This window comes from Anabrus simplex, chromosome 2, assembly GCF_040414725.1.
Source record: "Anabrus simplex isolate iqAnaSimp1 chromosome 2, ASM4041472v1, whole genome shotgun sequence".
Lineage (NCBI taxonomy): Eukaryota > Metazoa > Arthropoda > Insecta > Orthoptera > Tettigoniidae > Anabrus > Anabrus simplex.
In genome coordinates, this window is record NC_090266.1 from 639,209,540 (window position 1) to 639,237,185 (window position 27,646).

Here is a 27,646-nt window from a genome sequence, read left to right on the forward strand (position 1 = left end):
CAAATTACCAACCTTTTTAAGAAGCAAAAATTCAACATATCCTTCAAGAATAACACTAACAACCACCTGTTTCATAATCAGCACAGCATTATTCATATTAGTAAATAATTTTCTAACTCAGGAATATACAAGCTAAAACACACTCAGTGCAAAGTTTCGTATATAGAACAAACAGGAAGCAGTTTTGTAATTTGTTACCAGAAACACAGCAGTGCAAAGAAACACAACAAATATTCAGCAATGAGCACACACATCTGATTTTAATCATTCCTTGGCTTCCATTGACCAGGATCTTACTATCTTACATGTTGTTAACAAGGATACTCTAACGAACATTTAGAATAATATTTTCATCCACTTAGACTAAGTGACAGCTGCAATGTTCTTTTTGAAGAAATAATTAATATTTTCCTGTCTTTCAAGAGAACAGCATAAACTACAACAGATGTCACAAATTCTACCCCTCCCTCTCTACACTTTAGCCCTACCCATGCCTTTTTCTTCCCTTACCTGCCTCCCTCCTAACAACAGTTGCTTGCTGCAGCAAGCCAGTGGCTAACAATCTTCACATAGCCCAGGCAACACCTGTACAGTAGGACCTGCAGAGAAGTGAGTACTCATATTTTTTTCTTTCCCAGTTTTCTTTTTCTTTTTCCTAACTTCACTCTAATTTCTCTTCTTCTCTTTTTTTTTCCTTCAGGAAGATTATGACTGATTTGCTCCATTCATTCCAATGTTTTATGAGAATTGTACCAGTTTGTATAATACGTGCATTTATTATTATAAAGAAAACTGAGTCTTTGTACTACACAGTAAAATTAAGAAGGGAACTGTTTAAACAACATATGAAAGTCATGACTCTTTATTTCTCACGTCTTTCTGGTGCCATAAAGAACCCTTGTTGCTGGTGTTCTGGTTAATATCAGACAGTGTGGGCATGATGCCAGAAAGAACCCTTGTTTGGACTGTTCTTGCAAGTCTCAGAGGGTGGTTCTGGAAGGATGACATATGCAAACTGGGAGGTTTATATCTTAAGGTGGGAGTTAGCACCGGTCATTCTCATCTTGGTTCCCTATCAAGGCAGACATGTCTGTTCCGAGCTCTCACTTCTTCGGGGAGTTCCAGCCTAGCTGAAGGGATAAGGTAAATTTTACTTTTGTTATTATGTCTTAAATTAGCTAGTTCCTCTTGCAGGAATTCTACGGGGCAGTCTCGCACCTTGAATAATTTAATTCAGTTGAAATAGCGCTTTTTAGCGCTACGACACATCTTTACTTGGGAGCAGGTGACTTTACCAGATAAATTGTAATGTAAAGTTACTCATGTCATTGTAATTTTCTTTGTTTGCCTATTTCCGATAGACTGGGACTAGCCCAAAGCATAAGGGAATCTTAAATTCCAAAATAGGTTTAAAATTGGATATGCTGCCGCCTCATGGTACATCTCCATTATACGGAAGTAATGGTCATGTTTTCAGAATCCCCCTGATGTTCTTTTAAGTTAATACCTTTTACTGAATTACCTACCTTTCTTTAACTGTTAATTCGTTGCGATATAAAATACCCGTTGACGAAAATATTTTTAGCCAGATGGCAATTTGCATCAGTAGCGACATCATGCAGGTTCTGAGGGCGGGATTATGAACCCCCACATGCCTGGGAGCATAGCTATCAAGGTTCATATAAGTAAGTGTGTAATTTCTTTGAATCGTGTTACAAATGTCGGCAAGCACTCAGCATTAAATGTGTCTGTTAATATCTTTCAGCTTTGTATATTTTAACATCAAATTTTGAAGGGCTTTATAGAGTTTTATGTTTAATAAACAGTATATTAAGGAACGTGATTGCCTGAGTTCAAGCATTTACGTGTCGCCAGGTTACATTCCGGACCTTCTATATTCTGTTGTCCATCTGTTCATAGAAAGTTTAGTTGTCCTTTTATTTGTGCATTTTGTTTATCTTATATCTTTTCCTTGTTTATTTTTATTTTCTGCCACAAGAATCATCACTGTCTCAAATTAGAGGAGTTTCCTGGCTTCAGGGAGCTTAAAGTGATGCAAGTCAACGTGTAAAAGGAACATTTTATTCTTGTGATCTCTTAACCAGATTTCACTTCATTTAAGGAATGCAAGATTTAATGACATTCTTTCTATTTTGATGTGTTTACCAATTTTAGTCTTCGCTACACACTTGAACATCAAGTGCTAAGTCTTTCTTTTTGTGACTGTGCAATCCAACACATGCGGATACCTACCTAACATCGGATGCATTTTGAACTGTAGTGTTTCTTCAACAAGTGCATATCATATATTCTTTATAGCTAGCTATTGTGTATCTTTAACTTTTGGGACTTCTTGTGCTCAGATCATCTAACAGCTGAAAATGTCCCTCATAGGATGAATCGTGCAGTTAATAAATATGTAAATGTAGGTATTCTGTTTATGAACATAACAGTAGTAAAAAGGTGGACTCCTACTCTATTTTATTCAACACAACGAGTTAATGATAGTGACATTTTATTTCCCTTCATAATTAATGACCCTGCTTTTTAGATTATAACAGATGCCACACATGATTATATTGTACAACAGGATGTAGTGTATTATATATTTGAAAGGAATTTACGGATTTGAAAATAAGTATTGGGCAAATACTTTGTGAGCTGATAAACAGAGATTAATTAAAGGGGAACACCAGATATGTTTTTTAACATTTTTAATACATAATTGCCATTAACCCACTAATTTGCCAAAAATTACAACCCAATATTTGGTCAGCTGAAGAAAAAAATGCACTAAAATTTTTTTCCTGGGTCTTAAGGATAATGCAATATGATCTTTCAACTGGCTGGAATACTCAGGTGGTGGCATTATGGACTTGTAGCTGGAAGGTTCAGTATTTTTTGCTATATGTAAGCTATTTAATAAGGCTCAATTTGTAATTAAAGGCTTCATTTCTTCAGGAATCACAATGTTGATTGACAAACTCATTTTTAACTGATTTGGCAAGGTGGCCAAAAAACTGCCCAGAATTAGCATGATGACCTTCCATAATAGAGCCACAGGACATTGACCCCCTCAGATCTAGTCCTCCATTAAGTCAGCCATCAGATCATTTCTCTTCATAAATTTGGAAATGGATTTCTGGGGAGAAGTGTCCTTTTGTAAGCATTTTCCTCTTATGTATGACATACAGAGGAAGTTTCTTATCATCTGGAGTAAGAGCCAGCATTACTGTGCAGTGGAGTTCCTCTCCTCCTGCCTTTTTATTTATGCCACTCATTCCTTCCACTTCAGTGCTCCGCACTATATTAAACAGCACCACTGTTTGATTAGAGTTTTCAATCTGTGAAAGCAGTTCTGCAGTGTTCTTACCACTGATGTAAGTTATAATGAATCAGTGACATTCCACAACTATCTTTAACCTGTTGGGAGCCACTGGGAGAGAATAGTCTTTCTTTAGATGCTCAGCCCACACCATCTTGTAAAATGAGCTGTCCATCCTCTGCTGGCCTTCTGTTCCAGCCTGGTGATTCCGTGTTTCTTTTATGCATCCCAACCATTCATCCGAATCATTTCAAGGCTTACGGCCATTCCTTTCTTTCATAACTCAATAATGAGGCACATAAATGTGACCCTTAGTGCACGTGCATACTAGCCACAGGGTGTCTGGGTGGTATATCTGGTTCTTACCCTGTCTTATCCAGAAATTTTAATCCTCTTCAGGGGCTGCAACAGAGTTCTCCCAGCCTCGTGAGGTCAACTGAGGAACTGTCCGATATGAGACAAAGTGGACGTGGTCAAGAGGATGTTATGCTCACAACTAAATGCAGTCCATAATGCAGGGCATCAATCTTGGTCTTTGATGAGATGTATGTGCTGCAAGGTGGTTCTGGTATACATGTGTATGCATGTTCCACATATATATATTTTTTAGTACAGATTAGTATGCCTCTTAACATTCAATCTGTGAGCCTCTACAAATAAACTACAGTAAATACCTCTGTAAGCATCAGTTCACAGCTCCTGCTTCCATGACCCTAACCACAGCAACCACCACCACCACCATATGTTTGTGAAATTAATCACTGAAACTAGAGCGAGGATCAGCCGTTGTTTTATGTACGGTACGAATAACTTAAAAACTTACTCCGGAATGATAAATTAACGTAGCGACAAAGAATATACTACCAGGGCTCAATAGGGCCATACATAATTCTCCATATTTGTACTGCTTGAATGAAAGGAAAACACTTAGGATTGTAAAGGCCTCAGTATTGGGAATCTAACCGTGTGTTGACAAATGTCAAAAGATGAGGAAAAGGGCAATTAGCCAGGGGTTACTCAGTAGAGGGCCGGAACGTGACCACCGAGATAACGGGGTCCACGGTCAGAAACAGTTGCAAGCTTACAACATTGTGTCAGCTTTTGCAGATTGGTTTCAGGAAACTGGGGTTGTACCATGGTTGAAAAATCTGCTGTGTTTAAGTTGCAGCGTTCGGAAGACTGTGACAGGATTGTGAGGTGCACGTTAGTTCTTCATTTTGTGCCATATAACTACCTAACATTTTTTGAAGATGGACCGTTTTGTCACTAAGGGCAAAACTGTGTGCATCATCGGCAAGTTATGAAAAAGTTTTATTCTAACAGTAGCAAGACAGATCGCGAATGCGTGTGTAAGTTCTATAGGTAGGTCTATGTATTTTGTCAAATGCCCGGAAACTGATTGGAACCTCAAATGGCACCATTAAAAGTGCGGGTAACTATCTTTTAATTAGTGGACGTGATAACTCAGTTCCAATGGTTCTATTTTCTCATCAAGATGGCTGAGGCTTGAATTGCAGCCGATACATGAAACATTTTTAAAATGGGAAGTCACATTCTATTGATTCGGATTCTACTTAAAACACTAGATCTCAACCCTTACCTTTCTTTAGTACTTTTGAGCCATAACCGCATTATTTATGGTGGTGTATTTAGAGTGTCCAACCATTCTTCGGGGTTACCTTGTACCTTAAATGATGAGTGGATGCAGTGGCGTGCCCACAAAATAATTTCAGTGGCCAAGTCCAGGCCAGTAGCGTGGATATAACTTTTCCTTGGAAAGGGTTGTGAAAAGATGTTTTATTTTTTATTTAGAATTTGCTTTACGTCGCATCATAGGTCTTATGGCGATGATGGGAAAAGAAAGGGCTAGGAGTGGGAAGGAAGTGGCCATGACCTTAATAAGGTATGAAAATGGGAAACCACAGAAAACCATCTTTAGGGCTGCCGACAGTGGGGTTCGAACCCACTATCTCCCGGATGCAAGCACACCACTGTGCGCCCTTAACCGCACGGCCAACTCACCCAGTGGATATGAAAAGAAAGCCGGTTCTACCGAGTGCGGTGACGTATCTTCTGTAGATATTGATGGTTTTGATTGTTACCATGTAATTATATCCAACAATCGAAATCATAACTTCTGTACTCTAAACCGGCAGCATTATTGAAACTGTTCGTAAAATTGATAATATCGTTCTTCTTTTGTGAGGAAGTAGAATCTTCATTTAATTTGTCTTCTTAAAAAAAAAGGAACCACTTTGATACTATGCCCCATGAAGGTGACTACCTGCCACGTCGTAGATATTTCGATCACGGGTGACTCATGGCCAACTCTATAGCACCCACAAACAAGGCTGTATCTTCCCGATCCCATGCCTTTCTTAACTCTGTCAGTGCTGGGCATCGAATGCAGGATGCCTTAAGTCAAATTCTAAAATAAGGAGACCTAAAAGTAACCAGCCAGCTCCGCGGTGTAGGGGTAGCGTGCCTGCCTCTTACTGGAGTTCCCGGGTTCGATTCCTGGCCAGGTCAGGGTTTTTTACCTGTATCTGAGGGATGGTTTGAGGTACACTCAGCCCACGTGCTTATAATTGAAGGGCTATCTGACGGTGAGATGGCGGCCCCGGTCTAGAAAGCCTAGAATAACGGCGGAGAGGATTCGTCGTGCTGACCACAGGATACCTCCTAATTTGCAGGACATCGGGTTGAACAGCGGTCGCTTGGTAGGCGATGGCCCTTTGGGGCTCTTATGCCATGGAGTTTGGTTTGAAAAAGAGAACAGAGAAGGAAGCGACACCCCTGCAAGGCTCTTTAGCTTCCAGCTAGTTCTTCCATCCGGTCTTGTGCATTTAGGACAGTTGGAAAACGTACACCTCATAAAACTCCTCATAAAACATTTGTAAACATACTAACTGAATCTATTTGCAACAATAATCATAAACGCCTCCTTTTCATGTGGCTCAGTTGGTTGAGTCGCTGTCCTTCTGAGTCCGAGTTCGCAGGTTCAAATCCTGACATGCAAAACGGTGTTGAAATGGCAACAGCTCCACGTCATTGGTTTCTGCCACATTAATAAAAATTATACATACGAATATTAGCGTCATAAAACTGTAACTTTATACTACTATATTCTGCATCCCAGGCTTGCGAGGGAAACTAATTAACAATTTGCTTTACGTCGCACCGACACAGATAGGCCTTATGGTGACGGTGGGATAGGAAAAGCCTAGGAGTGGGAAGGAAGGAAGGAAGCAGCCATGGTCTTAATTAAGGTACAGTCCCAGCAATTTCTTGGTGTGAACATGGGAAACCACGGGAAACCATTTTCAGGGCTGCCGACAGAAGGGTTCGAATCCACTGTCTGCCGGATGCAAGCTCACAGCTGTGTGGCCCTAACCACTAGGGAAACTAATAGGACAATGTAAACCCTCCCTAGCATATGTTGTGACTTGTATTTTTCTTTACCAACTAACAAAATATCTATTTACAACAATAATCACGAATGCCTCCTTTTCATGCGGCTCAGTTGGTTGAATCGCTGTCCTATATTTATTTATTTATTTCTTTATTTATTTATTTATTTATTTATTTATTAGTGCCTTTTTACAGTGGCAAAGTTAGGGCTAAAGGCCCTCTCGTACACTTAACCACATACTAATAAAAATCTTAAATAAAATAGTAAAATAGTTAAAACTACATAAATTAATAGAATTGGAAATAAGATTAAATAAATTACTAAATTAATATTAAAACTAATTAATATTAAATACTCTTAAAATGACTAATCCTCAGGCACTCACACATTCATACTTCAACCATTCAGTCAGCTGTCCTCAGCAGGTAATCTCGGCAGGTAACCTTAAATCTTGATAAAGAGCTAGTTTCTCTGACCTGAGCTGGCATAGAATTCCATAATCTGGCGCCGGTCACCACAAATGATCTATTAATTTTATTTGTGCGATGCAGTGGAATAGAAAGAAAAGATCTAGAACGTGTATTTAAGTTGTGAAACGTAAAGCCAATTGCAAAAAAAAAAAAAAGTTGTGAAATAATGATAAAAAGGTGAATTTAGAATAAAAATATACAGTGGCTGGCTTTCAGCTAACACTCGTAAACACCATCGTTAAAGTGTGTAGCTGTCGACGTTTATCAGGCTTCAGCCATGAGACAGCCTGATAGTATGGAGTGATATGAACATCGTACCTGATATTGTAAATAAATCGCTGGCAGGAATTCAGTACTCGTTGAAATTTGAGTGTTTCTTCTCCCGTCATGTCAACTAAAACAACGTCACAATAATCAAGAATAGGGAGAATGAGTCCATTCGTATATCCATCCATCACTACCACATTTACGCATGTATACGGCCCACTTTTTGTATTAGTATTCGGAGACAAAAACTGGGCTTATACTCGGAACAAAGAAAAAATTATGAAAAATTTGTGGAACAATGTATTACTTGAATTGTAACATTTGTTCAGTTACTGATCACTCATTATACTTTGGTCATCACTAGATTCACTTTCAGTATCTGTTGTAGGCTTATACCACACCGTGTCATCTTCTGTTCCATCCAATGCATTGGAAATTGAAACTTTTGTGAACAATGTCTGGAGATATTCCCTTCCATGTTGCAACAATCCATTCACACATCTGTTTAAGGGAAGCTGTCTTAAGGCGTCCAGTTAAAGTCGTTTCTGCTGCGCTACTTATCCAGTTACGGTACAGTCGTCTCCAATTTGCCTTGTAAGGACGGTTAATAGAAACATTGGGAGGTTCCAACATTTCAGTCATTCTTGCAGGAATCACCACCATATCTCACTTTTCTTGCTGACACTTTTCCATAACGTCATCTGTCAAATGACCTCAAAAACTGTCAAGTACTCGAACGGGGGCGTGGAGTGCACTCAATCGCTAAAACCACACTACTTTTAACCAACCCATGAAGAGGTCTTCAGTCATTCAGCCGTTTTGTTGCACTCGAACAATAACACCTGATGGTAACTTTTCTTTGGGGAGAGTCTTACGTATGGTACAAGTTTGTGCCCATCAGCAGCGATTGCCAACATCACATTGCACCTTTGCTTTTCCACACCGGCTGTACGCACCTCAACTGTACTAGCACAGAGCTCGTTTACTGTCATCTCTCCTCGCATGTCAAAAAACGCGGGTGTTTTGTCAGCATTACCGATGGCCGCCAAGTTGTAGTAGTTCTTCTTTCGAAACGTGATAACGTGTTTTTTAAACTTTAGCTGCTTCTCCTGGTATATTTCTGGAAGATGCTATGACGCCTTATTGCCAGATCATGTGGCTTTGAATTCAATAGACGAAATGTTCTGTTTACTGGCTATCTTTCGAGCTTCAAGTTGAAGCATTTCAACACATACAGCAAAACTCTGAGCTCTCTTTCCACCTGAGGGTATTTTGCTTCTTTACCCCAAAAAGCCTCTTTGCTATTATTGGTTTTTTCAAGAAATGAATTCTGATTCATCCAAGGATGAACATTCTTAGGATGAATATCGTATTTCTTTCCTGCCCCTCTTTTACCATTTTCTTCTGCATATTTCACCACCTCTAATTTGAACTTTGCTGTGTAACTTGTTCGTACATGACCCATGTTAAACCATCATACTTCTAAAATCCTCGGTGGTCTATGGTTAGGTACATCCAGTACCAGTAAAACCTGTCGGGCAGGTTTGCTGGGTAGGGGTAGTTGGGACTACATGCAGCATAACCACCCCATTCAAGGTCATGCAGTATGGAATTCAAGGCAGCCTTATTTTACAAAATATTATGTGTAAAACAACGGTGGGGCCTATATATGGGCAGGGGCTATACACGCATAAATACGGACCTGGTCAAGAAAGCCAAGCGGTATGGCTTAGGATGTTATGCTCATGACTAGGCAGGACAAATGCTAAAGAAGAAGTAGATGTGTGTCTGCTGAGTTCATGCTCCAACAGGAAGCCTTAGCTGTTTTCAGTGGATCACATAATGTAAGATCAGGTGAAACATTAACTTAATTTCATTATACATGTAGGAATTCTACGGGTCAGTCCCACATCCTCATTTTAATAATGTATGGTACATCGTTATTTTTTGTTAATTCATTGTCTGGTAGTAATAATAATAATAATAATAATAATAATAATAATAATAATAATAATAATAATAATAATAATAATAATAATAATAATAATAATAATAACAACAATAATTAAAAAAATTATCTTTTATGATTTTCAGGAAGCCTACACAAACCAGCAACACCATTAAGCAAAGTTCAATGCATGTAGGAGCCCATAAAAATGCAGCGTATAACAGCATGCTATACAGGGCTTTCGAGTTTCCTTTATTTTGCAAGGATTTTAAAGATTAAATTAAGACTATACATGCCATAGCTAACAGTAACGGTTATAAGAAGCAATTTATAGACAAACTATACAATAAAATTAGAAACAAACCTAACACCACGTTAATCAGTGATAAGACTGCTAAAAAAGAATTATGCCTCCTTCACATTTAATAGTAATAATGTCTACCAAATCACTAATATTTTCAAGGCAAGGCATAAGTATAGCTTGAAGGACGAGAAATACCACCTCAAATATACTATTTAATTCACAGGCCAATAATAATAATAATAATAATAATAATAATAATAATAATAATAATAATAATAATAATAAAAAATATCTCAACTCGGGGATATAGAAACTTAATTATTGATCCTGCAAAGCATTGTATATTGGACAAACTGGGAGGAATTTTGTAACAAGATATCACGAATATTTAAATGCCGTCGTATATAACTGCTTCTCAGCTATGAGCATGCATATGAAAGAATCTAATCACAGTTACACATCAATCAAACAAGATAAAGATTGTTATTCTGGCACAAAAAGGCCCCTTACTGAACACCTTAGAAAATGTACGTATTCACAGTTCAAATATGGAATCTCAGAAGGTCGTTGACTGAGTGAAGGAGTTCTTGTTAATAGCTGAAGGACTTTATGTATGTTCCCACCTCATCAGGCTGCATAACTTCATGGAATCTGTTTTTATGATTGCACTATATGCAGAATTACGAAGTGTATTTAATTAAGCACAAAGAGTTTTATGAACGGAACTATTTTAATAACTTTGTGTGCAAATTTTAATTTGAATTCACCTTAAAATTACAATAATTATAGCAAACCTGATCGCATAACCATGATGAGAATTCAGGAGATTTTAAATGAGCTATCAACCGCTTTTCAGACATATCACGTAAAAGAGCATGCTGAGCAAAGAAAATCATAATTATGTTTGAGTGATTTAATACTCAGAAAGATAATACTGATGTTGCAATTACATATTTAACATCAACTGTTTTTGCTCCACTAATATACACCTAGTGTGTTTGTACGTTTGAAACAAAGCCCACCTTTCGAAAAGTCATATCTACTAATTAAACATGTTCTTACAGAATGGCATATGAATTATAATACAGGATACAACAAATTCCGAGATGATTGCAGATTCTTACTTAAAGAAATCTTCCAGTAAGTTTATGCATTTGTAAAATTAGGTAAAAAGAGACAAATATAAATAGCCCATGTATTGATATGAAAACATATGGTTCTTTATAAAAGCTAACACATCTGATGGCTATAATTGTTAAGGCATCAAGTACATATATGGTCTGACACCATGGTTAGCAGATTCAAGTCCCTTTGGTGGAAGAAAAAGTTCACCATCAAATGTTAGTCAGCAGAGTTTGAAGAAGTGATGGTATACAATTTCTAATCACTACACTAAGTACCAATAGCCTGGCTTCAATTCCAAACCTTTCCACAGTGTTCATATGGAGTGAGGGCATATGATGCGGTTGATGATGATGATATGTTTGTCGAATGGGAAAATTAAGTCTTGAGCAGACCCCTTGGTGTTATTCGACAGGAACAGGCTATGTGCTGACACTGAGTTTCACCCTCTCCCTACATAATCATCATCATCATCATCATCATCATCATCCCACACTCAGATATTCAGGTCAATCATAGGTGTCATGCGCCAGGCAAGCCGAGCATGTTCTTAGACACCCTCAGCACTAAAAAAAAACCTAAAACTAAATATAAGGCTACATAAAAGATAAGCATTATATATGCACCTGGAATGATGGGTGTAACCGATCCACCATAGCGAACACCAAACGGGAATGATAAATGCATCAGTTCTCCCATGATCCGTCCTAAGGCGGCGCCGATTTTGAAGACGGGAATGAAGCTCCCTGATGGAACCGGTATGGTTGAACCAATGATGGAAAAAACAAACTGAAAAATAAAATATCATGTGAAACAAGAACTGCACAAGAAAGAAAAGAACACACACAGATGTACTGCACCTGAAAACAACCATCACAATGAAATGTCACTTGCTTATAGGTAAATATTATAGGATATTTAATTCAGCATGGAGTCGTACCATCCCTAGAGTGGAGACAAACAATAATATGGTTGGTGAAAAAGTCATATATATGTTAAATATATTTAGTTGCCCTGTTGCTTATGGCAGCCTCCGTGGATCAGACGGTAGCGTGTCGGCCTCTCACCACTGGGTTCCGTAGTTCAAATTCTGGTCAGTGTATGCGAGATTTGTACTGGACAAAGCGGAGGTCGGACAGGTTTTTCTCCGGGTACTCTGGTTTTCCCCGTCATCTTTAATTCCAGCAACACTTTCCATTATCATTTCATTTCATCTGTCAGTCATTACTCATTGCCCCAGAGGAGTGCGACAGGCATTGGCTACCAGCACAATTCCTATCCTCGCCACAAGATGGGGGCTTTATTCATTCCATCCCTGACCCGGTCAATGACTGGAAAACAGGTTGTAGGTTTCCTTCCTGTTGCTTATCAGTTAAGAAAAGGTTAGGAAAACAACAGATAGGGAATCTGCCACCTGGGCAACTGCCCTAAGTGCAGATCAGGATTGATTGATTGATTGATTGATTGATTGATTGATTGATTAAAGCAATGTTATCCTTTACAAAAATCAGGTCAGGAGATGATTATACATTGCTACGTGCAATTGAAACATGAAAACGCTGAAGAAGTATCATTCATAGTGATACCCCTAATGATAAGAGTTTCAAAATTAACTGGGGTAAGTGTTTATTTTAATCTTGTTTCTATGATAAGTTTTTGTTTTTGCTAGTGGCTTTACGTCGCACTGACACAGATAGTTCTTATGGCGACAATGGAATAGGAAAGGCCTAGGAGTTGGAAGGAAGTGGCCATGGCCTAAATTAAGGTACAGCCCCAGCATTTGCCTGGTGTGAAAATGGGAAACTACAGAAAACCATCTTCAGGGCTGCCGACAGTGGGATTTGAACCCACTATCTCCCGGATGCAAGCTCACAGCAGTGCGCCCCTGACCACACGGCCAACTCGCCCGGTATATGATAAGTTTCTAACATAACGAGAATCGGTTGAAACAGAAGAATATTTCATTATGAACCTAATCTAACCTATCGATTGATTGACTGGATTGTTGCAATTGCTGCTTCAGGAGGTTTGTTACTCCACAACAGTGTCTGCTTTTATGCTCTGCTGAGGGGCCACACAACAGACACCCATGTTCAGATAAAACCTACATTTGTTACCAAATGGTATTATGTTACCAATCCTCAGTTGTCCAGTTTACCAGATCAATTAAAAAAAAAAAAAAAGGTGCAACAGCCCTGATGATTTGTGAAAACACTTTTCTGCCTTGTCAATACTTTACATTTTATTATATTACCTCCCATACATGTTTCGAAAGCTCAACTGCTCCCTTCTTCAGCGGTGGAAAACATCAAACAAAATACATCAAACAAAATCCTTGGACTTGACACATTTGTACAATACAGTCATCAATAAAACAAATTACAAATAAAATCTTTTAAATCATTAAAACATCCCTTTTGTGTCTAAAATGTTCACTTATCCTGATTATGTCATTTAGTAAAAACTTTCCAAATCACAAAATGAATAAAACCTATTTTTTTTTGAAAGGCTGCCTGCTCTGTTCTTGAAAACTTCTCCTTTCCTTAAATCCTTATTTATACTCCTGAGCACAAAAGCTCGTACACTAAGGGTGCAACATTACTCTTTCTCCCCTGTTAATGTTGAAGGTAGTCATTTATAGTCACTTGTCTAACTGTTGGGTTTGATTCAGACGCTACTTGCCGATACGACGTCTGACAGTTAGTGTTAATCTGGCACGTTGGCACTGTACAGTCATTGTTTTTGCCAGAATTACGTATTGCCACTGCAACGCTATTAAAGTCACTAGTGATACATTTGTAGGTATATTTAAAGCATATTTTCTTTTTCTGTGGGATTGTAGATGTTTGGGTAATACCAGGTACGTAGAATTGTGGCATGTTTGACACCTTCTAAGCTTCTTATTTCTTAGTGCCTGATATAGGTTCAGTGTTCGTAGCAACTACATTTGTTCTAAGGTATTAAAATGAGTGTTTATAGTTATATCACAATTTTTGTCTATTAATATCAATGAAGAGGGTGATTTCATATTTTTAGGGAATATACTTTTTTAGAAGAAATAACTTCATACTAAAACTGAACATTTTTACAGGTGAAGATTTGATATTTGCCACAAACTTGAAGAGAAATCAAGATTATCATGGTGCTATGAACAGTGAGAAATTTCAGATGTGGGTGGAAGCACAATTAATCGTAAGATTAAAAAATGTAGGACCCTGTGTTATTGCGATGGATACATAAATCACTGTAAGCTTGTAGAGCATCAACTGACAACAAAATGGAGGAAGGATCAATTAATGGTAATTATACTAGATTGAATATTTTCTTCTACTGAATGATACTTAATGATGTTACAGAATTTCATTTTAATATTTCCTTTAATTCATAGTCATGGTTGAGGCAGAATGGGGTGTCTCCACTAGAAAATGCAACAAAAGATGAGCTGCAAAGGTTGTGTCATATGAATCAAAGTCACTTAAAGAGGTACAGTAGCTACTTCATAATAACTCCTTACACCCTGATTCACAGAAAAAATCTGCTTATCACAGCTTTGTTAACAGAGCCTTCGAAATTCTGTTAACTGATAAAGAGAGGAATAAAGAACTAACTTTCATTCGACAGCCGGGCTGAGTGGCTCAGACGGTTAAGGCGCTGGCCTTCTAACCCCAACTTGGCAGGTTCGATCCTGGCTCAGTCCGGTGGTATTTGAAGGTGCTCAAATACGACAGCCCCGTGTTGGTAGATTTACTGGCACGTTAAAGAACTCCTGCAGGACTAAATTCTGGCACCTCGGCATCTCCGAAGACCTTAAAAAGTAGTTAGTGGGATGTAAAACAAATAACATTATTATTATTTCATTCGACAACAAGCCCTCCTAAACGGCTTTAATTTAAAAATGATCAACGGGCTAATCACCAAACGCAAATACAAACAGCAAAAAAATTTAACTAAACAAACAGAACGAACCAAAAAATACGTGAGGTTCACTTTTAATAATCCGAACATTTATGCAATCACTAACTTGTTTAGGAAGCACGACATTGAGATAGAGTTTTCAACGAACAACAATACTAGACACAGGTTCTTTAATCATAATTAAGTCAATGAGAATAGTGAAGGAAAGTTTCAAAATTCAGGAATTTACAAGTTAACATGTAATTAGTGTCAGGCCACATGTCGGGCAATCCGGACGCAACTTCGTAATAAGATACCAAGAACATGTTAACGCAGAAAAACACAGGAGGTTTTCAGCAATGGGCGAACATATGAAAGAGACAGGCCACAAATATCAATCAGGATCTTGCAATCATCAAAAGACTAAATAAAGGAAGACTAATGAATAATTTGGAAAGTATACATATATTTCTGGATAAGTTGTTTAACAAGGAAAAAAATTTAAATGAAATGAACGAACAAAGAAACCCCTTGTTTGAACACATATTGAGATACATGGAATTATTAGAAGGCAATCGAATACGCCCAGCGAAAGTAGGAAGAAATCACAAAGCAGCTACGTCACAAATAGAAGCCAACCCCCTGGACATGACAACAAATGACAACACGCCGTCACTTCCCCCTCCAAACCAAGCCAGCAAAACGTCCTCGTCACACAGCTACTACACATTTCCAGGTATTCTCAATTAACAAACTCGTTTTCTCTACCGGTTACAGGTAGTACACCAAACTTCCTGACTTAATGATTCCGAATAAAATTCGTACAACGAATAATTGGATAGGGTAAGTTTTTAAACTTTACAGTTTCATTTTTAAAATGCAAACAATTTCTTTAGGCAACATACCCTCTAACAATTTTTAATTAATAGTTACATTTTCCTGCCGGTTACAGATCGTACTCCAAAGTATCCAACTAAATGAAAACCGAACAATTCGACCAACAATCTACATAATCTTCTCCACCGGACAGTAAGAAAGGTCTAGAAAAAGAAGGAACACTATACCATCAAGACAAGTTTGCAACAGCATTAACAGAAAACTGCCAAACTTAACAATGAACCAGTGCAAGTGACAACGAATGAAATCAAAGATGTTTTAGTTTAGAATAGTTTTTAATTTGTATAATCTTAATTTTAACTAACAAAGATAACCCCCTCATCCATCCTCCCTCATCACTTAAACGTCCCTTACTAACACATTTTAATTTTAATTATGAAATGTTTTATGCTTTTTTCACCTAAGCTTTAAGCGAAACAGCTGATGATGATTGCTAAGCAATCGAAACATGTTCTGTAAGTTTTTAATGACATAAATTTAGCCGAAGGCTAAATAATAAAAAGTATCGATCAGGTGGAACCTTTTACTTAATTGTTATCTTGATTACAATATCGATACGGAATGAAGTGGATAGTATGTAATTCTTGCACTTCTCCTTCAGCCATTCTTCCTTAGCTACCTTGCACTTTCTATCCACTTGATTCTTTAATCGCCTGTATTCTTTTCTGCCATTTCTAGCATTCTTGTATTTCTGTCATTCATCAATCAGGTCTAGTATCTCCTGAGTTATCCATTGATTCTTTGTTGATCTTTTCTTCCTTCGTAACATTTCTTCAGCAGCCCTACTGACTTCATTTTTCATGACTATCCACTCTTCCTCTATTGTGTTTCCTTCAGCCTTTTCATTTAGCCCTTGTGCCACATGTTCCTTGAAACAATCCCTCACACTCTTTTCTTTCAACTTGTCTAGATCCCATCTTTTTGCATTCTTTCCTTTCATCAATTTCTTCAACTCCAGATGGCATTTCATGACCAACAAGTCGTGGTCAGAGTCCACGTCTGCTCCTGGGAAAGTTTTGCAATCCAACACCTGGTTTCTGAATCTCTGCCTAATCATAATGAAGTGTATTTGATACCTTCCAGTGACTCCAGGTCTCGTTCATGTATACAGCCGTCATTTGTGGTGTAAAGGAGTAAATTATGATCAGTGCAGAATTCAACCAGCCAAGTTCCTCTTTCGTTCCTTTGTCTCAATCCGAATTCTCCTACTGTATTACCTTCTCTTCCTTGGCCTACCACTGCATTCCAGTCTCCCATCACAATTAGATTCTTGTCACCTTTTACATATTGTATTAAATCTTCTATCTCTTCATATATTCTTTCGATTTCCTCATCATCCGCTGAACTAGTAGGCATATAGACTTGCACTGATGTGGTGGGCATTGATTTGGTGTCTATCTTGACGACAATAATTCTTTCACTATGTTGGTCATAGTAGCTTACCCGCTGCCCTAGTTTCTTATTCATTATGAAACCAACTCCTGCATTTACCCTGTTTGATTTTGTGTTGATAATTTGGTAGTCGCCTGACCAAAAATCCTATTCTTCGTGCCAACGTACTTCACTTATACCGACTACATCTAACTTTAGTCTGCCCATCTCCCTTTTCAGATTCTCTAACCTACCACAATGATTCAAACTTCTAACATTCCACGCTCCGACTCGCAGAATGTCAGTATCCATCTTCCTGATGATCACCCCTTCTCGTGTAGTCCCCACCCGGAGATCCGAACGGGGGACTAGTTTACCTCTGGAATATTTTACCCGGGAGGAAGCCATCATCAGTACATCATTCATACGGAGAGAACTGCATGTCCTCAGGATGTAGTTACGACTGTAGTTTCCCATTGCTTCAGCCGTGTAGCAGTATCAACAAAGCTAATCCAAGTTGAGTATTATTACAAGGCCATATCATTCAATCATCTAGACTGCCATCCTTGCAACTTCTGAAAGGTTCCTATCCCCCTTTCGATGAACCATTCCTTAGTCTGGTCTCTCAACAGATACCCATCCGATATGGTTGCACCTGCGGCTTGGCTATCTGCTCTTCACTGAGACACGCAAGCCTCCCCACCGCGGCAAGGTCACATGGTTCACAGGGGAGGCTATTGATATGAGTACCAGTATATAGGAGGAGGGAGATTTATTAGGTCACTGACCAAGCAAGAAATCACAAATCAGTACTAATGGTACCAGTACAGTTTATAAATCTACAAAACAATAATTCAACTAACTACTCGTATACCTCCTGGAATATCTTTCCTTTATATGGCTTATCACACACTGTAACTTTGATCCTAAAATCCACTCTAGCTGATGAACTCCTAATTTTCTATAATTATAGTATGAAAGAAAAATATAACTTTCCTCAATCATGTTTGCAAGTACTGGTAGTACCTACTTTTTAAATTAGAGTATGACCAGAAGTAGTATGTACCACTCACATGGAATATGATGAAACCAGCTAGACTCACAAATACTCCTGTATGTGGTGTGGTCCAATGTCGAACTATTTCGGCCTCTTCCACAGTCAAGTCCCTTTTAGTCCATGTAAAATTAGTGAATAACCCTGATACCTGGAACAGACAACATTTTAATCAAATGTATCAGGTCAATGGGTAGTACACACGTAGTAAAATTTTCAGTATCTAAGAAGTGTGAAATACATTCTGTAAGCAGCCCAGGTGCATAGACTGTACACGCAGAGGTTATGGGAGAATTACAAATACAGCTGATGTTCAGAATCGGGGAAATGAAGAAAAAAATACATCATTTTTGGAATTTCTGCGGAAGAAAGAAATGAGGGGAAAAGTTGAAAGGAAAAGGAGCAATGATCTCCAAAGGAGTCAGATGGTGGAAGGAAACACTCTGTCAACCCTTTTAACAAGATATTGAAAGGAGAGGTACAAGACTGTTCCTGTTAAAAAACAATATTAATATGCACCACAATGCAGTTCTTTCCCTGCTTTGTACTCTTCCTCTCCAGCTGCAATGGAGATGTACCTTATTTTGTTAGTACTCTTCAATTAAAGGATTCTGTCAAGCACATGGACACTACTACTTCATGATTTTGAGGTTCCTTTCTTTAAGCAAAAAGAACAGGGAAAATTAGGGAAGAGTTTCATGCTGAAATATCACTTTGACAATTCCAACTGACCAGTGTCTTCCCACACACATCATGGTTTGTACTATTTGAGTTGTACTTTGTTTGCTGGGGATAAATATGGTCACCATTCCTCTTCACAGATAATCACTTTAGATAAAGTTCTATTGAAAAGTTACTCCATGTTAAATAGTAATGCTAGAATTTTGCATTCCCATGGAAAGAGACAGTATAATTTGCTGTCTTGCTGGTAGATAATATTCTTAGCTATCTCCTACAAATATGAGCTCAAAAGTTGCCAAGCTACCTTATTCGTGACTACCTACCAAAATCTGGAAAATGAAAGTAGGATCTTATGAATTATTTCAACTTTGATGTTTGCAAGTCGCTCAACCTTCCTGTGTAGGGACATTGGTATAATGGCTGGATAACTTAAGCAAAGCACTTCAAAAATAACAATGATTCGCAGGGACTGCTTTGTTGCGGGCTTCACAGTTGTGATGTAGGTTTTGAGTGAAACACAGAAAGTGTGCATTAGTTGCATATAGAACTGCTATTAGAAGTAAAGGATGCTGTGAAAGAAAATCTGAGATTGCCATAAATACTGTGCTATGCAATTCTACGTACATTGAACTATTCCTGGGCTACTTTTTACATATTAGCAAGCACTCAAAATGAAATGGATCGCTGTTAGGATGAAATTCAAGATGCAATTCTAGAGAAGGCATGGGTAGTCTGGATGTATGCCATCACCTTTGATGATGTACAGTTCTCTTAATCACGATGAGTCATTTTTAAAAATCTGATAAGAGAGGACATCATAGCCTTTATAGACATGTCCTGAGGATGTCATTTTGAACTGCAGTAATGACTCTAACAACATCAAAAGAAAACCCAAAGCTTGTAGGTTTATATGACTGTTGACATCATGGTTGTAGCCATGGGACCTGAATTTTTATGGGGAATCCAAACAACAAAGGCATGATTCTTCATTTTAAAAATCCCTCGTGTATTGGTATGGTGGGGGTGAAGGGTAACGGCTGCAAAAGCCTTTGAACTCCTGAGGAAATTTCCGTTATCTCTTGATCAGTGGATTAGTTGCACATGATGATGTTTAATTCATCAGTCCATAGACTGGTGTGATGCAGCTATCCATGTCACCCTATCCTGTGCTAAAATTTTCATTTCTACATAACTACTGCATCCTACATCTGCTGTAATCTGCTTGTCATATTCATACCTTGGTTTACCCCTACCATTCTTGCTGCCTACACTTCCTTCCAAAACCAAATGAACAAGTCCTGGGTGTCTTGAGATGTGTCCAATCATTCTATCTCTTCTTCTGGTCAAATTTAGCCAAATCTATCTCCTCTCACCAATTTGATTCAGTATCTCTTCATTTGTGATTTGATCTATCCATCTCATCTTCAGCATTCTTCTGTAACGCCACATTTCAAAAACTTCTATTCTCTTTCTTTCTGAGTTAGTTATCGTCGAATGTTCCACTTCCATACAATGCCACACTCCAGATGAAAGTCTTCAGAAACATCTTCCTTATTCCTATATCAATGTTTGAAGTGAGCAAATTCCTTTACTTAAGAAAGCTCTTCCTTGCTTGTGCTAGTCTGCATTTTATGCCTTCCTTACTTCTGCCATCGTTAGTTATTTTACTACCCAAGTAAAAATATTCAAGTACTTCCTTCAAGACTTCATTTCCTGATCTAATATTACCTGCACGATCTGCCTTCATTCGACTGCACTCCATTACTTTTGTTTTGGACTTATTTATTTTCATCTTGTACTCCTTACCCAAGATTTCGTCCATACCATTCAGCAACTTCAAGATCTTCTGCAGTCTCAGATAAAATAACAATATAATTGGCAATCTCAAGGTTTTGATTCCTCTCCTTGGATTGTAATTCCCTTTCCAAATTCCTCATTGATTTCTTTACTGCATGTTCTATACAAACATTGAAAAAGAGGGGGACAAACTGCAGCCTTGCCTCACTTCTTTGTGGATTGCAGCTTCTTTTTCAAAGCCTTTCATTCTTATTACTTATACAGATTGTAGATAATTCTTTTTTCTCATTATCTTATCCCAATCACCTTCAGAATCTCAAATAGCTTGATCCAATCAACATTATCGCATGCCTTTTCTACATCTATGAATGCCACGTATGTGGGCTTGTCGTCCTTAATTTGATCCTCTAAGATCAGACGTAAAGTCAGGATTGCTTCAAGTCATCCTATATTTCTTCTGAAGCCAAACTGATCTTCTCCCAACTCAGCTTCAACTTGTCTTTCCATTCTTCTGTAAATAATACATGTTAAAGTTTTGCAGGCATGAGATAGTAAACTAATGGTGTGGTAGTTTTCACACTTGTCAGCACCTGCACAATGTTACTGTGGATTATACATCATATGTTTGTTTGTCCAACCTTTGTCCCATTTCCTTACGGGGTCAAGTATGAGGTGAGATGAATCTGTCGTGGCGGGTTTTTACGACTGGATGCCCTTTTTGACGTCAACCTCATCAGAGGAGTTAATGAGATGAAATGAATGACGTGATATATGATAGTAGGGAGAGGGTGAAACCCGGTGCCGGAACATAGCCTACTCCTGTCGAATAGCACCAAGGTGTCTGCTCAAGGTTTAATGTCTCCATCCGACGGGCAAATCACCATCGACAGTGTCATACGCCCTCACTCCATATGGGCACTGTGGAGAGGTTTGGAATTTAATCCAGGCTTTTGGCACGCAATCTAGTGATTAGAAATTGTATACCACCACCTCCCCTACCCTGCCAGCCAACATTCTGAAGGTGAAATTTTTTTCGACCAACAGGACTTGAACCGGCTAACCTCGGTGTCAGACCGTTTAGACTTCAGCGCCTTAACGATCATGGCCACCACGCGGGCTTGGATTATACATCATATATACAGGTAATAATAAATTATATACCGTACTATTAATTACAGGACCTTACATTAACTAAACGCATATAGATATGAGGATTGGGGCAAAAGTCATGGCAACTACTTTTTTTTCTTGTAGATATGTGAATGGATCACAAACATATATGTGTCGTGTGGAAGTTCTGCAGGCAGTGTGTGTATGCAGAACAACAGATGGCTCTGTGATAGCTGGTAGTAGCGCAGCGAGGGCTGTGAAATCAGTCAGTTGGTGAGTGTCGTGCAAGATGGAAGTAACCCGTGTTGAGCAGCGCGCTTACATCAAAATAGCCATTCTCCGAGGGAGAAATGCGATGGAATGTCACAGTGAATTACTGGAAGCCCTTGGGAATAATGCTCTACCATACCATACAGTAGCACGGTGGGTAGGAAAGTTTCAGCAAGGACGTGTGTCAACCAGTGATGAGCAACGTTCGGGACAACCTGTTAGTGTGCGGACCGACGTGACACGTGCCGTCATTGAGCAGCTCTTGGATGAAGACAGACGATGGACGCTACTGGAGTTAGAGAGGGCAAGTGGCATCGAGAAACGCACCGTCCACAGGATATTGTGTAATGAGCTGGAACTGCTCAAAATTGCATTGCGCTGGGTACCGCATGCGCTGATGGAAGTTCAAAGGTGGGTGCGTTATGCAATATGCTCTGACCACCTTGCACGCTGGCAACAGGACGGCGATCAATTCTTGTCACGAATAATCGCCATCGATGAATTTTGGGCCAGGGCATACGAACCAGAACTGAAACGTCAGTCCACGGAGTGGCGACATGCTGGATCACCAAGGAGGCAGAAGGTTCGTCAGAATCCTTCTGCAGTCAAATTGATGGTGGTCGTCGCGTATGATGTCAGGGGTGTCGTGACTGCACAGTACTACACGGACTTCCTGGTGCGACAGATACGACATGGCATTCGGGAGAAACATGCGGATCTTGTGGACAGTGCAATAATCCTGCATAACAATGCAAAACCACATAAAGCAGAGTGTGTAGGGCAACTGCTGTGATGATGGTGATGGGAAGAATTGGAGCACCCACCGTACTCTCCTGACATTTCGAAAGATTAAGGAACCACTACGTGGTAGGCAGTTTGCAACACGAGAGGACATTGCTAATGCTGTGCGCCAACAGGTGACCCGATTCACACATGGTGCGGCAAATGCTGAGACAGATGGTATTCAGCGCCTCCCATATCGTTGGCAGCGTGTGGTGTCAGTAGCAGGGGACTACTTCGAGCTTTGAGGGTCTTAAGGCCCAGGTTTGTCATGTCAACTTTATGTGTACTGTGTTGTCATTCTTTTGCATCGGGAAGGCCATATTGCCCTGTATACTACAGTAATTAATTAGTGTGTTATAATATTTCAGTGCTATTCATTGTCCACACATGTAGTTAACACCTTGTCCTTTTGTCTGTATATGTCCCATTTTCCAACCAGACTGGTATCTTCAAGACAAAAAATAGTTGCCATGACTTTTGCTCCAACCCTCGTATATGTATACAACATGTTTGATGACATAACCTCACACACAACATGATCGTCTGACTACGTAAATAATAATAATAATAATAATAATAATAATAATAATACAGTAGAACCCTGTTTATCCAAAATAAACAGGGCGGAGCCACTTCGGTTGACACGTTTTTTTGGATGACACATGGTAAATATTTAAGGAAGTTAAATGTCGAGAAAAAAAAATGCATAAACTCTGTTAAGCAAAGGTGCATACTGAATATTAACATTAATATGTTTACATAATGTCCCTCATTATATAAAATCAGTAATTTTCTTCTGAATTTTCTTGGTGCAGAACTGTCGTGCAGCTGTGTCGCGCCACCATTTAATCAACAATACATCAGCTGGTGTAGGTTCATTGCTTTGTTCAACAAAGCGCAAAACAATCTGAAATAATGAAACACTGTTTTCGTTACTACTGAACTGAATACTGTATACAGTAATTTTATTACAGTACTGTAATTAAAGTGTGTGGTACTGTATTTTAACAAAAATTCAAAATCACTCTTACCTCCAAAGCATTAAATCTATCATCTAATGTAACTCTATTCTCAGAACTGCTATTGTCAAGGTCGGAGTCTGCATAATCTTCAATAATAATAATAATAATAATAATAATAATAATAATAATAATAATAATAATAATAATGTTTGATACCACTACTTGAATTATCACCCATGGGTTAAAGAATATTTTTTCAAGTTATACACTTGCGTCATCTTTAACCACCTGTATTCTCTCCTGCCCTCTTCATTTCTTGCATTCTTGTATTTTTGTCGTTCATCAACCAGGTCTAGTATCTCCAGAGTTATCCACTGATTCTTAGTTGATCTTTCCTTCCTTCCTAATGTTTCTTCAGCAGCCCTACCAACCTCATTCTTCATGACTGTCCACTCTTCCTCTATTGTGTTTCCTTCAGCCTTTTCATTTAGTCCTTGTGCAACATGTTCCTCGAAACAATCCTTCACACTCTTTTCTTTCATAATCATCCCATTTCCTTGCATTCCTTCCTTTCTTCAATTTCTTCAACTTCAGATGGCATTTCATGACCAACAAGTTGTAGTCAGAGTCCATGTCTGCTCCTGGGAAAGTTTTGCAATCCAACACCTGGTTTCTGAATCTCTGCCTAATCATAATGAAGTCTATTTGACACCTTCCAGTGTCTCCAGGTCTCATCCATGTATACAGTCATCGTTTGTGGTGTTTGAACCAAGTATTAGCAAGGACTAAATTAAGATCAGTGCAGAATTCAACCAGCTGATTTCCTCTTTCATTCCTTTGTCCCAATCTGAATTCTCCTACTGTACTACCTTCTCTTCCTTGGCCTACCACTGTATTCCAGTCTCCCATCACAATTAGATTCTTGTCACATTTTACATATTGTACTAAATCTTCTATCTCTTCATATATTCTTTCGATTTCCTCATCATCTGCTGAACTAGTAGGCATACAGACTTGCACTATTGTGGCAGGCATTGATTTGGTGTCTATCTTGATAACAATAATTCTTTCACTATGCTGGTCATAGTAGCTTACCTGCTGCCCAAATTTCTTATTCATTATTAAACCAATTCCTGCATTTCACCTGTTTGATTTTGTGTTGATAATTCGGTAGTTGCCTGACCAAAAATCCTGTTCTTCCTGCCAACGTACTTCAATTATGCCTACTACATCTAAGTTCAGTCTATCCATGTCCCTTTCCAGATTCTCTAGCCAACCACAACGATTCAAAGTTTTAACATTCCACATTCCGACTCGCAGAATGTCGGTATCCATCTTCCTGTGGATAACTCAGGAGATACTAGACCTTGTTGATGAACGACAAAAATACATGAATACAAGAAATGAAGAGGGCAGAAAAGAATACAGGTGATTAAAGATGACGCAAGTGTAATAGACTGATATAAGTTGAAAAAAATATTCTCTAACCCATGGGTGATAATTGGGTATTGAACTTTGATGATGATGATGATGATGATTATTATTATTATTATTATTATTATTATTATTATTATTATTATTATTATTATTATTATTATAGTGATTATGATTATGACTTGTGAGGTATGGCAATGAAGTGTTTACATCTACTTATTAGTATTAGTATTATTATTATTTACGTAGTCAGACGATCATGTTATTTGTGAGGTTATGTCATGAAACATGTGTTATATACATATATCCATATGAGTTTAGTTAATGTAAGAACCTGTAATTGATAGTACAGTATATAATTTATTATTACTTCTATATATGATGTATAATCCACAGTAACATTGTGCAACACATTGTAACATCCAGAGTAACATATCCTTGATACTAGATGGTTGTAGAATGTTCTTTACATTATAACTGTACTGTTAGGCACTCTAGAATTTATGAGAAGACATATTGTGTAACATCCTTCTAGAAGCCATAATGTAGACAAGGCTAAGGTCTTTTTGATCGACTTAGCAGAAATTCTTATCGAAGGACACAAAACGAAGGCCAAGAATTGGTTTGCAAAGAGCAACGTTGGCAGCTGTTCAAGCTACTGTTCCAGATCCAGCTGAAACTTCGTCGACATCTTCACCAAACGAACCCCCCAAGAAAAAGAGGTGCTATTTATGTGATGCTAAAAAAGGTCGATGCAAAGACAAGTATGTGACAAGTGTAAGAAAAATGTGTGTTCAGAACACTCTGCTTGTGAAAGAAAATGCTTGATATGAAAATGGGTCTAAGTAGGTACTGTATGTGACACTGTAGTATGAGTAATTTCATGTACTGTCTGTAACTTGTAGTACATATTTTCTTGTAAGCTGTTACCTACTAGAATTTTTCAGGTATGCACAGATTGCTTCAAAATGTATTTAAATACAGTGTAGTGACACACAAATGTGTATTAAATGGATATGAAGCATAGTGAAAGCTATGTTTTGTAACAGTGTCCAGTGGACTCACCTCGGGCAAATTAAGTTGTGAAAAGTGTTAGGCTTTCCAGGGTTAACAACCTTGCACCAATGTGCTTCGCAGTACTGTCTGTAATGTCTGTAATAATGCAGCTAATTTTTTTTATTGTAGACCTTCAATAAATCCTAACAGATGGCTCCTAATTTTTAAGTGCATTAAGCAGGTTTTTATATGGATTTTCATTGCTTTCCTTGCACATTAAGCAGGTTTTGCAACAGAGCCTCATATTCAACAGCCTTTTAACATGGCTAAATAAATGAGTTTGATACAGATGTTCATGTGCTTCAGTTGCTTATGTTCTGGACTTCCAGACACCAGTAATAACCCAAATTGGCAAAAAAAAACCCCTTTTTTCACTCAGTAGGCTGTTCAAACAAGGAAAGAAGAAGTCACTGGATACCATGTCTGGCAAATAAGTGGAATGAGGCAAAGCAGCTGCATGTTTCATCATCTCATATTGTAAATGAGCAGACCAATTGTCTTTGACTTCGCTAGCCTTGCAATGTAATTGCTTCCGTAAGTTCATCAGGAAGTTCCAGAACTATTTGCCTATAACCCAGCATCATTCTTTCCAATGATGGCTTCATCTTGAGCTTGTTTTCTTTTTCTTTTCCTTCTACAGCTTGCACTACTTGCTTATTTTATCTCAGAACTGTAATAGTTCAGCTATTACACCCACACTTGGCAACCAACTCAGCATGGATCTCTCTCACATCGTTTTTCTTCAAAGGTAAGCAACTAACACTTGAATTTTAGCCTTCTTTATATGCTGAGTCAATGTGGTTTAGATGCTTTAGCGGGATTCTGAGATTCAATCTTCTTGAAATGCCATGACTACAAGAATGTACATTTGTGATAAAACAAACTTTTGTAATAAACTTCATGAAGATAGCTGAAATCTTAAACATTGCACCAAACTCAAAGCCATTTTCTTACAGGCCATAAAGGTCCCTGGGAGGTTGTCAATAAGTGGGATAGAGTTTCCATCAGGAATTAACTTGGTACGCATTTCTAGTGTATTCCAAGTAAATTCCAGGGCCATGAGCCCCTTTGGAAGTGGAAGTCTTACTTCTAAATTTCTCATATTCTGGTGAGGAATCAAACTGCTTCACCCAGGCACACTCCAAAAAAAAGGGATTACTTATGGATAGCATTTTGTTGAGTTCTGAATAATGACATAGAATTTAAGTTAATTCTGGGAAATTTGTAATGTCTTTTGATAATATTAATGTGAACTTAAAATCATATTTACATAGAGCTAATTATAAAATAAAAATGAATAAAGTATACTACAACTGCATATTTACTTTAAATTGATGTAGACTAAAGCATAAGAAAAAAAAAAGGATACTTACGCAAAAATCAGAATTAAAGAAAATACTGTATACAAAATTATCTGGTTTCTTTCATGAATCAATGGCACTGCTGATGGAAATTATGAATATAACTGAACATTTGAATCTGTCATTCG

At 38.2% G+C, this 27,646-nt stretch overlaps 1 protein-coding gene across 2 annotated transcripts in view; it reads right to left on the bottom strand.

Moving 5' to 3' along the window:
* The window catches only part of ClC-a (chloride channel protein 2), a 625,116-nt gene that overhangs the window by 188,181 nt on the left and 409,289 nt on the right, over positions 1-27,646 (bottom strand). For both annotated transcript variants that reach the window (XM_067141103.2, XM_067141101.2), the window contains exons 10-11: positions 18,084-18,215; positions 11,475-11,637 (exon numbers count right to left, since the gene is read on the bottom strand). In XM_067141103.2, the coding sequence (XP_066997204.1) occupies positions 11,475-11,637; positions 18,084-18,215 (295 nt within the window). The remainder of the gene's footprint in view (positions 1-11,474; positions 11,638-18,083; positions 18,216-27,646) is intronic.